We start from the raw sequence: 11,421 nt of genomic DNA, 5'->3' as shown, positions 1-11,421 counted from the left end.
AAATGCATCTGGAAACGCTGGCCAAATGAATAGTGTAAAGAAAGATAAACCAGTCAAGATTCTAAGTGCAACATAAAAACTATGAATTTAAAAATCTCTCGATGACTACTTTTGGCCAAGCAGCACTAGAAAGTGTCAGAGGACTTCCCTTTAAATGCAAGTTCTGTGATGAGTTAAACTGAACACTTGAATGTTCAGGTGGTTTTCAAATGGTTATTAAAATTTTCTACAGCCAGTGACACGTGCAGCTAGCTGTGCCTGGGGTCTGTTCTTCCCACTAGCAGAAATTCACAAAACACTTCATTTTTTCCCCATTCCAGTAGCCTTATGTCCTTCAGTTAACTTTTCATAGGAATTGGCAGTGTTGTGCAAGACGAGTGTCTAATCAGGCTTCTACTGAAATGTCACAACATCCAAACTTCTTATTTTTAACTTGGGGCGAATCAGTATTGCATCAAGAAATGTCTGGTAGTTTTTCTTTATATAGCCTTTGAATTTTGTAAGACAGCTCAATGGCGATGGATGCTTGGCAACATTTGCAAACAGGTTGCATTTCTCTGCCTTTTGGGGTGAGGCGGCACATCTCGCTGTTCGTTAGTATGCGCTGTCTGCGAGGTGCTTATTGCTGGTGAGGCTGGGCCATCCCCACCCGAGAAAAACTTGGAAATTGGAGCAGTATCCAAGCACACTTTTGCTGTGTATGGTTTCTGAACAAAGGGGATTACAAATGGTGCAGGGAAGCTCCTCTTCCGTAAATCTTCATGTGGACACTGACAGCACTCTGAGACCCAGTTCTGATCTGTGCCTTTCTCCAGAAGAGCCATGCTGTGCTAAGCTGCAATCAGTGACTCTAGTCTGTGTGTGTGTAGGCTGCTTCAGTGCAGACAAAATTCACTGATTAACTGCCATTATAGAATGTAAACTCAGCTGACTAGGCTGCTTTCTGGGTTTGTTTTCTCTCCTGCACAGAAACACTCCGCCTTTACTGCTGCACTACCTGGAATTACTGTGTAGGCATTTCTACAGATGTACCAGAGATAGCTTTAATACTAAGTAGAAACTTGTTCCCACAAGCAAATTTTGACTTGTCATTTCCTTTGCCATTTGTTCTGAACAAGAACAGACTATTCAGGCTCAAGGGTACTGTCCCCTGGCTTGTCCCGTACTTGTGGTGTCCTGGAAACCTTATTCTGGAGCTGCTGGCTGCACGCTTGGCAGCATTGCTCCTAGAACAGCCCAAGAGCTTCATGTGGGGTCAGTTCTAAAGTCCCTCTATGGAACAGGCTTTTTTTCCCACAGATCACACTGAAGGGCTGTTGAGGTGTTTTATCTGCATGGTTCATGGGTTTTATTGCAAAAGACTATACCTGTTCTCTGAGCTTACAAAAATACCAACTCCTAGTCCTGTTAATTTCAACTGTGCTTTAGCTACAAAGGCAGCAAGAGTTCAGTTGCTCCTTTTTATGTGACTGTCCTGATTGAGTCTCTGCTTGTGCCCGCTTTAATTGTATGAGGTGTAGTTAATGCAAAATTGGACTGTTTCACTGTTTCAAAGGAGCAGTTGAGAGCAATTCACCCTCTAATAACTCATTGCCTGGTGGCTAGGACTGCCTTCCGGGAGATGCTGGTTTGGATCCCCTCAGCTGGAGAATGGCACTGAACCCACACCTTCTGCCACCTCCATGAGCACCCCCTTGGTGAACATCCTGCTCTCGGCATGTTAGATGACAGAGGAAAGGAGAAAAGAAGCAAAAATTATTTTAAAGAAACCAAGGAACATCCTGTATCATGTGTGGGAGACCCAGTGCAGCCTGGGGATGTAGCTGAGGTCAGGGTATTTGGCAAGGGTGCCCATCCCAGTTGTGGTCCCCATGGCTATAAGGGTGGGAGAGACTCACAGCTTCTCAGAGCTCCTCTGGGATTGGAGGAGCTCTGAGAAAGTGCAAAAGCAAAGTTGTGGGTAGCCTGGAAGATGGAGACACAAGCTGCTTTGAGGTGGAACAGCTGGGGAGAAGTGCTTCCCACTAGGGAAGTCATGCTTAGGTCTTTCAGTCATCTGATGGTCCCAGAGCCTACCAGGAAACCTGTGGCAGAGTGCAGACTTTGGTTTGACTCTTGGACTCCTGGGCAGCACAGTTCTCTCACCTTCAGCATGAACTGTTAGCCAGATCTTCCTGAAAGGATAGTCTATATTTACTCACTTTTCAAACATATTAACCTCATCTTCATCTAAGCTAGATGACTCAGGCTTCTGAGGAAACCAGAAAAATAGGGAAGTATCTGATTTATTAAGATACCTGGGGCTTTATGACTGACTGCCCTGCAGTTTGGGGACGTGTACCCTCCTTGCATGGCCGTGTGTTTGCCCCTGTGAGTAGAGCACAACCAGGAGGGCACATTAGTTACAAATACTTCTGCGGTAGAGCAAGGATATTGTTGAAGTACCTGTCAGTGCAAACATCCCCTTCAGAGCAGAAGGCTAAGGTAACAATGTAATTAAAATGCGAGGAAGGTGTTCAGAAGGGTAAAAGAAACATTGTTAAGTCTGTTAAAATACTTGCGACAGAACAGTGAAACAGAGAGAATTTTGTCTGCAGCAACTGCGTTTTCAGCAGTCCGTCTGGCTTCGCCTTTACAAGAAGTCTGTGGCATTTCCTTATTATTTAAAGGAACAGGGCGAGTAGCGAAAGTGAAAATCTCTTTATCCCAGCACGGATGCCGTGTCCTCACGCCCACGACCCCGGGCTGAGCCGGCTGCCCCGTATCTGGAGCTCCCGCCGCGAGCCGATGTCTCAGGAGCGCGACGGGCAGGAGCGGTCGGAGGTGAGCCGGGAGCGGGACACACGGGGGGGCACAGCCGGCTCCCAGGGGGGCAGCCTGACCTCCCGGCACCGCCGCCGGCAGGAAATTCGGGGAGAAAGGAAACTGCGGGGAGCTTATTTCTTGCAGGCGAAAGAGCGAGTCGGGCCGCCCGGAGGGGCGTCGAGCCCAGCCGGCCCCAGGGGCCGGGGCTCTCCGGGGGATTTACAGGCAGCTCCTGCCCGGCAGCGCCGTGCCCCGGGGGTGCGGACTTTCCCCGGCTCCCGGGGGCTGAGCAGCCCCGGCGGTCCCGGGGACTGGGCACTCTTGCCGTCGCCGGGTCTCAGGCCCGGGGGTGGGCAGTGCGGACCGGGGGATCCGGGCGGTCCCGGGGTTCCCAGTTCCGCGGGCGCGGCGCGGCTCCCGGCGGGCGCCATGTGAGGGCCATGCGGGCTGCGGGGCGGCAGCTCCGCCCCCGGGCCGGGGGGTGCCGGCTGCCAGGTACCGGGGCGGTGCGTCCTCTGCCCTGTCCCGCCCCAGCCCGCCCTGTCCTTCTACTCTCTGCCCTGCCCTCCCCTCTATCCCACCCCCCGCGGGCCGGGGGAGCCCTGCGGGCGGCTCCGCAGCGGCGGGATGTCGTGCGCCGTCCCGGCGGCTGCGGCGGGGGCCAGCGCGCTGCCCCGGGGCGCGGCGGCCGAGGGCAGCCAGCAGGTAGGGCCGGGCCGAGGGGCTCTGGCTGCAGGCGGGCGGGCACATGGGGATGAGTCACGCCGGGCAGCGCCGCCTCGGAGGTGCCCGCTGCTCCTGGCCATCGGCACTTCTTTTCCCGGGAGGCGGCCGCGGTGCTGACTCTTCCAGGTGGGAGAGCGGGCGAACCGCCGGCGGTGCGCGGAAAGCTGCCAGCCGCCGGGGCAAGGCGCGGTCAGAGGCTTTTCCAGGGGCGCAGGCAGCTGGGAAGGGAGCTGGGCTGCCCCGCCGGCAGCGGGCGCGGGAGCAGCGGGAGCCCGGCTTCCCTCCGCGCTGCTCGTACCTCCGTCCCGCCGGCAGCGCTGGGGCGAAGCAGGTGTCAAGTGCTGCCTGCCGGGCAGGTCCCCGCCGCGGGTGACGGGAGTGCCCACGTTCCCCCATCAGCGGTAGCGCGTGTGCCCGCGGGGCTCTGCGGCTTCCCCCCGGGCAGCCCCGCGGGCTTCCATCCCTCTGCCTCGGGTCCCACCTGTGCAGTGGGGCAAGGGGATGCTCTGCCCTTTGCAGTGACTGTGGGATCAGTGGCATGCCGGTGAAATTTAGAGTATATGCTCGTTCTCAGAAACAGTTGCACGCCTGAATTAGGGTATCTCCATATGCACCTTAAAAACTAACAAAATGTTTCTGGCTGATGTGTTCCAGAGTCATGAAGAAGATGACAGGAAGGTAAGGAGGAGAGAAAAAAATCGAGTTGCTGCACAGAGGAGCCGGAAGAAGCAAACTCAGAAAGCAGATAAACTTCACGAGGTGAATGGGTACTTGGTGTTTTGCAAGCACAGCTCGGGTACTGAGCACCGGACTTTACAGTAAATGGGAATTTTTAAGCAGGTGTGAGCCAGTTTTCATGCTAACCCAGCTCAGAGAGCTGTGGGTGTGAGGCAGAGACAGGTGTGCTGTGGGATGCCTAGCTGGGAACTCCCAGATACTGATGCTCCTGTTGACAGTGCAGCTCTGCCATCAGGGACACTTCCGGGGAGAGAGACATGGTCCTGCCCTTGCCTCAATCTCCCTCTTTTGCTGTTCCTGTGACCACCCAATGAATGGGATCGCAGGCTTCCTCTGTGCTGAAACATACCCATTTTCCTCTGGATCAGTGTTAAGCTTGCCCCATTTGCTGTGGTAGTAGATGAATCCTTGTTGTCTTACAAGGGAGAAGGTGATGGAGGAGGAGACGACCATGCAATGGCAGTGCTGATCTGAATCAGTTCTATAACTATGGTGCTACCACGGCCACTAATCAACGTGGTCCCCAGAATACACAGTTGAAAAGGCTTCTTAGGAATTTTATCACCTGCAACTGTGAGAGCTCGGCTCAGTTAGCTGTTGTACTTGTATGCTCTGATAAATAACATTTTATGTTTCCAAAAAAAAGAAAAAGTAACTGATTCTTCCAGAAACTCTTAATATCACAATGCAGTGTAGCTTTCTTGTGTCCCCAGTGCAAACACTGGAGGACAGGAATCCCCTTTCTCTGGTTTTCGATGTTGCCTCACACAAAAATGCTTCTGTTGTAGTTAAGTAAGTGGCAGCTTTTGGGGTGTCAGTTTTTAGGGTAAGTGTCAGTTTTGCTGCTGCAACTGTGGCTGAGTCAGTTGTTCAGCTCTGAAGGTTCATCACGGGCTTTTTGTCTTTCTCAGTGTGGAAGGATCTACCAAAAGTCATGAGAGACCAAGAGGGACAACATGGGGAGTTTTGGGTTTGGTTTTTCCCAGATCTCCTCTGAGTCAGCGCCTGAGAAAGCCAGGTGCAGAGTACTTCTGTAAAGGAGTAATCCCTGGCTTTTTTGGAATAATTTCCGGGCCCTGTGCCATACTGCAGCCTCTCAAATATTCCCTCTGGACCTGAGCATCTTCCTTCTGCTGGGAATCTTCATTATCAGGCACACAGGTTTTCTGGGTGCAGGCAGATCTGGTTGAATAGGCATTCATTCTTAGGAAGAACAATTTGATAGTCTCACCCCTGAAAATGGGACAGAGAAATGGGAGAGTAACACATTCCAAAACCCAACCCCATGGGGTTTGCAGCAACAAGAGATGAGCACAACCAGAATCAGTGTTGGAAACTTGGCTGGAGTTTGGCTACAATAGTGTGTTAGGAGGACTGTGCCTGTTTTACTCTGTGTGTGAGAGGAGGGCAAGGAATCCAAAGTTCTGCTGCAAAGGGTAGCAGAGGCAGTGCCAGGCTGCCCAGAGGACCATTGCATGAGACTCTCCCTCCTACCTGAGAAACAAGCCTTTTAAGACGTGTGTAGACTTTAAAGTTTGCTCTGAAGTTTTCCCAGGGAGGTGAGATTGAGTGGGTGAGTGTTGAGCCTTGGACCAGCAGTGAGACACTTGCAGGTTTTCAGTGGGCTGGCTCTGAACCTCTAGTTCTCTTCTCTTTGGGATGAGAAGGCTTGGCAGCAGGAACACTTGAGACATGCAGTTATCAAAAAATGCGACATCGGAACCTTGCATCCATCACAGATGCAGGCTGCAGAGCAACTCGAAACTCCCCTGCAGTTAGCAGCAGCTTATTTATTGCCAGAGAAGCCTTAGCTCAAAAGCAGCGCAGGTCAGGGATAACCAAGGCAGCGGTCAGGCCTTGTGGTGACAAAGTGAGTCTGGCAACAAGCTGGCATGACACTCCCCTCCTCCTGCTCCTGAGTTCTCCAAGCTCTGGCCAGCCTGGAGGAGAGCACTGGACACCTTGTGCTAGGTGTGCATCTCAGCTGGCTCTGGGGTAAATGGCTTTTCCCTACACTGGCCCAGGGCAGGGGCTGCTGTTTTCTCACCAGCAATGCCAGGCACCGGGTTTTCCCAGCATCTATCTGCAGTCACTGCTTTCATTTTCTCTGATCTGACAACGCAGAGTCCAGTTCAGCCCTTCCCAGCAGAGGCAGCCCGGGGCTGGAAGGGGCCACCATGGGGACACAGCCACCCATGCCTGCAGCCCTGGGCTACTGGGGGACTCCTGAGGGCCAGCAGCACTTCCTGGTTTTCAGAGTCAAAGAGAAATTGCAGTGTGGTCAGGGCACAGGTCATAAAGCACTTGCCCTGTTACAGCACCCAGGCTGTGTCTGTATTTCCTTAGGATTTTGCATGTTGTAGTAGGAAACCACACAGTTTTTCTACAGTTATGTGAATGTACTCAAGGTGGAAGCACTGAAAGAAATGTTTTGACTAAGTTGGTTTATTATTTTTCTTTCCCTTCCTTCCAGGAATATGAGTCTCTTGAGCAAGAAAATACCTCCTTAAAAAGAGAAATTGGAAAGCTAACAGATGAAATGAAACACTTGAGTGAAGTGTTGAAGGATCATGAAAAGATCTGTCCACTATTGCACTGCACCATGAACTTTGTGACCATACCACGGCCTGATGCACTTGCCAGCTGCCTGCCAAGATGAGTGCTCTCCTCAATCACCTTTAAATGATGTGTGAAAGTGCCATTTAAGGAGTGTTCAAGAACTGCCTACTCATGGCGCAAGTCTTCCATCTAAGAGGTCTGGACTTGACCATGCAGCTCTTCTCTACGTTGAAGTATTATAGTCCTCTGAATCTCAGGATAATACCAGTAGGAAAAAAGATAATTTGAAGAGCAACTTCTTATTTGGTAGAGTCTCAAGCCATGGTTTTGCATTCAGAAATGTCAAAGTGCGGTGCAGCCCACTATCGAGCGATGGAATGTATACAGAGAAAAGTGCCGACCTTGGACTGGGATGCCTTTCTCCCACACATCTGCTGCCAGTGACCCTTTGTAACTTGTCATCCATATATATCATATTCTGGCTGCTGTTTTTTATCTCTCTAAACACGTTTGGTTAATAAAAGCCATGTCCCATCTTTATTATGTTCTCCAACTTCTTCAATAATCAATGTCTTTACAACATCTCTACTGTTTCTTTGTTAGTCAAATCCAAAGTCTAATGCTAATCTTCTCATCAGTTTTTCTATCATTTGCTTGTCACTTTTTCATTTGTTCCTCTTTTGAAGTGTGTGTAACAAAAGAGTTTTCTTATCTTTATTTCTTTGTTAACCCGAATCAACTCTGCCGACATTAGTTCTTGGAGTGTTTTATATCCCAAAATATGGCTTGACCAGTTTCTAATGATGATTGTCTGCTCTGTATGGAAGAAAAGCAAACAGAGTTAGCTGGTTTTCACATTGTTTTAAAAATCAGATTTTAAAATTTACTCTTTTTAGGCACCCACTGGAAATGAACAAATATATTATCCTTCCTTCATCTTGCTTATTGCTACTAAAAAACTATGACCATGGATAGAACAAATTGAGTTCAGTAAGCATTTTGTTCTGTGTCCCCACTGAAGGTGGTTGATAACTGCTTGCAAGAAAAACTTTGTTTTCTTTAAATTTTTCTTTTTAGTTACAAAAAGGAAGTATGACAGTGTTAATGAGAAATGCACAGAAAAATGTTTGCTTTCTCTGAAGATTCTTATTAGTGTCAAGCTCTAGAAATGTGAGTGCTGTAGCCTGGGATCCATCAAAGAGTGTTTTTCTCACAGTATTTTCCAGTCGAAGAGCATCTTTGGATAATAAAAAGCTCCACCCCTTTGCCAACTCTCTCACTTCAGCATTTGGATTTTTTTTAAGTTCAACTCCTGGGATTAATTTCTCCCCTTGCCAGGATCACAGTGTTTATCAGCAAAACATGATCTGAAATGTCTGATTTTTTTTGGTTTTGTTTAAGCTTCTTCAGTTTGCTAATCACTGCCAAGATAGATTCAGGGAAATGATGTAGTCGACTCTGCCTCTTGTGACATTGTTTTAGGCTAGAAACTGAAGACAATAGGCACGAGCTGTTGACTTCTTTAAATATTTCATTAGGTTGTTCCTGAAAGAATTTGTGTCACCCTTAAGAAAGGAAGCTGTCTTGAGCATCTTCATCAGCACATCCACATTCATTCAGGCCCTGGATGCCACTGTGTAATTTGGGCAGAGTAGAGATGTAATGAAGAAGGAGTAGTGTGATGGAAATTACCAACATTCACTCTGGAAAATTCATTATAGCTTAGGATGGAGGCAGAGGGAGAATGTCTCACATCTCATAATCAGGTATGTGCAACTGAGCCGAGACTGGAAAGTATCTAGTTGAGGTCAGGACTTGTACAAAAGCGTGGTCTCTTATACGGAACCCTGTGGACCCTTGAAAGTGGAAGGGAAGATCAATCACCTAATGCAAGACAGTCCATCCCACCAGAAACCTCTAAAGATTTTTGCTTGCTTCTAGAAGTAGAGATCTAGTTCCCTGTGTAAAATCCTCCTCCTTACACATTTATTATTCTATACATCTGTCTAGAAACTGACTCCAGTTTATCATTTGGCATATCCAAGTTCTACTGTACACTTCTCATCAGCAAGCACTATTCTTGTTCTGTGATAAAAGTTCTGGTCCATGGTTTCTGCCTTGGAGTTTATTGGTTTATTAATTGTATAATGTTTATTTGGAGTGTACAGAGGAAGACAGCTGAATTCACAGAAATGTTGTGTGATGGCAACAGCAACCCAAGTCCAAGGTTATGTTGCTCTTCCTTGGAAGAACTGGGAGCCTTGCGTGGGCCCTCACTCTCCCCAGTTTCTTCCCACAACCACAGGGTGTAGCTCTAGCCTGTGGATCATTTCCATTACTAACAGCAGCTTTGAACCCTCTGGAGCCTGAACTGCTTCTTCCTCCTTAATTTCTTGCATCACTTTTTTTCCCCAGCAATATTTCCAAAGGGCCTTTTGCATCATTCTTCTGTTTAATAGATTAACCGAGGCATCTCGCCAATCAGTATACTGTGTGACTAATGTTCAAAGGCAGCTGGGATCCTCAAGTAAAAGAAGTGAGCAAAGCGAGTGTCCCAAGGCAAATAATTCAAACATTTTGATATATTTGTAGAATTAACGTAAAGGCTGAATCATAGGTCAAAAAGGACAACAAACTGTTAAAGCACAGGCTTACATACCTCTAAGCAATCGGTATGTATATGTACTGATTACACTCTTTGCAGGAGCTGCTCATAAGAATATTGATTTACAGGAAGTCTCAAAACAGAAAGTATGTTCTGGAGCCTGGGATAATTGTTACATGAATAGGGAACCAGAAAGGAGAACAGAAAGGAAAAGGCCCATTTGTTAAGGAACAACAGAGAGTTTTTTCAAATCCTAACCTCTCCTTTTGCAGCAGAGTATTACACCATCACAAAAAATGTTTCATACCTATATATGGCTAAAGTACCACTTGACATACTCTAGCTTCAGAAAGCTTCCAGTTGGTTTGACTTGTTCCCCACAAAAATGTGGTCTGTATTACATTCACATGATTTTCAGAATCAGATATGTAAGGAAGATCTTTTATACATTCAGGTTGTGGTTCATGTGAGGCATACTGTGAATTGCAGTCTTGTTTGTGGATGCGCATCGTAGATGAGGGTTGCCAAGAAAGCTGGATTTTGCCTCTTAGGCTCACAGAGAAGGTTACAGTTTCTCTAGATTCAGTTAGTGTGGATTTCTTTTTCGTATTTTCTTTTGGCTGTTGGGTCAGATTTAAAATGATCATATTTTAAAAAGATAATTTTAGCCTTCAAAACTAAAAAAAATCAACAGAAAGGCAAAGTCAAACTTCACAAAATTGTTTATGTCAGTATAAAAGAGATCAATTGTTATACCTCAAGAGAGGTTATTAGAAAGCCTTGCTTCTTCCCACTGCTACTTTGCATTCATGTCTATGAACATTAGTGTCTTCATGTACTCATCCAGAATTTTTGCTAAAAGCACATTTTTTAAAAAACAAATTTAAAACAGCCTATTCTACAGACTTTCTGTTCTTTTCCCTGGTACCAGTTAATGTCATTTACTGCTCCTTCTGCAACACCTCTTGATCTCGTCTGCATTTGGTATTTGCAGTAGCCTTTGTATAGTGCCACTTTTTTTTTCTTCTTCCTGTTTCCTTCTCTTCCTACATCGCTTGGTGACAACATCACTTAATGGAATCAGTATTAGAGGATCAAGGCTAATCTGTAGAAGCATGTAGAAATTGCACTTCACTGGTATACCTTGTATACGATTAAAGGCTCTTATGTTTGTTCAGTTGAATATTAAGGAAGGCATCTGTGCAGTCTTTTAAAATATACTTAAAAGTGATATAACCTTTACCCTAGCCTATAAAACCCATACTGTTTCCTGTCCATAGATGAATGCTTTGCTGCATGGCATTTGGGGTTTCCATATTTGAATCAGTCTAGAATTTCTGTCTCAGTGAAAGTGATAGATAAAACAACCATTAAAAAAAATCCCTTTTCTCTTCTTCCCATCAGTGCAGTGATATAATTCCTGTTACAGTAAGGAAACATGTCTGATAAGCAGAAGAAGTGGTGGGTTTATTTACTGTTACAAAACTAATGTTATTCTCTTAATAGGAGGGTAGGAATTTTCTGTTTGTAAACCCTGGGTTAGTGTCAAGTGGTCACTGGAGAAACAACTTACATGTACAGACAGCATGTGCTGTGGGCACACATCCATAAGGGAGCGAAGGAATTTGGATTCATTCTTTGCAGAAATGTGGAATTTACCTTGATTTCACTGGAAGTAGAAACAGTCCTACAGCTGCCTCAGGGGACATGCGGCACTATGTTTACTCATTGGGTAATATTTAACTCAAGAACAGCTACAGGCTGACTGGAAGTGAGCAATTCTTAATAAAGAAACCATAGTAACAGTCATCCATGGGATTGCATGCTCCATTTATGGCATTCGTTCAGGGTTTTTTTCCTAGATGGCTCCCATGGAAAAAATCCATAGTGATAGAGCAGGAATTTTTTCTCACCGTAGAATTTTTAAACCATGACATCAAATGTAAAGGCTTGACTATTCTGAAAATGGTTGGCATAGCTTTTGCAAA

General features: G+C 46.8%; 1 protein-coding gene across 2 annotated transcripts; it reads left to right on the top strand.

Moving 5' to 3' along the window:
* Positions 1-2,676: 2,676 nt before the first annotated feature.
* On the top strand, positions 2,677-7,368 carry BATF3 (basic leucine zipper ATF-like transcription factor 3). 2 transcript variants are annotated; one of them, XM_027681887.1, is made up of 3 exons: positions 2,677-2,823; positions 4,186-4,290; positions 6,743-7,368. In XM_027681887.1, the coding sequence occupies exons 1-3, from the start codon at positions 2,716-2,718 to the stop codon at positions 6,926-6,928; spliced, it is 399 nt and encodes a 132-aa protein (XP_027537688.1). In that variant the 5' UTR covers positions 2,677-2,715; the 3' UTR covers positions 6,929-7,368. The 2 variants fall into 2 exon arrangements, with proteins under 2 accessions (XP_027537688.1, XP_027537689.1); XM_027681888.1 differs by lacking the exon at positions 2,677-2,823 and adding an exon at positions 3,433-3,510.
* The last annotated feature ends 4,053 nt before the right edge of the window (positions 7,369-11,421 follow it).

Source organism: Neopelma chrysocephalum, unplaced genomic scaffold, assembly GCF_003984885.1.
Source record: "Neopelma chrysocephalum unplaced genomic scaffold, ASM398488v2 Primary Assembly neopelma1_61b, whole genome shotgun sequence".
NCBI classification, from domain to species: domain Eukaryota; kingdom Metazoa; phylum Chordata; class Aves; order Passeriformes; family Pipridae; genus Neopelma; species Neopelma chrysocephalum.
The sequence above is the reverse complement of the archived record's forward strand: the minus strand, read 5'-3'. Positions and strand labels throughout refer to the sequence as shown.

What these genes read in the sequence shown, in the direction of transcription:
- BATF3 (XM_027681887.1), top strand. Translation starts at nt 2,716, where the DNA reads ATGCCGTGTCCTCACGCCCACGACCCCGGGCTGAGCCGGCTGCCCCGT. An exon ending in ACGGGCAGGAGCGGTCGGAG is followed by an intron (nt 2,824 to 4,185) that starts GTGAGCCGGGAG and finishes GATGTGTTCCAG; the next exon opens with AGTCATGAAGAAGATGACAG. An exon ending in AAGCAGATAAACTTCACGAG is followed by an intron (nt 4,291 to 6,742) that starts GTGAATGGGTAC and finishes CCTTCCTTCCAG; the next exon opens with GAATATGAGTCTCTTGAGCA.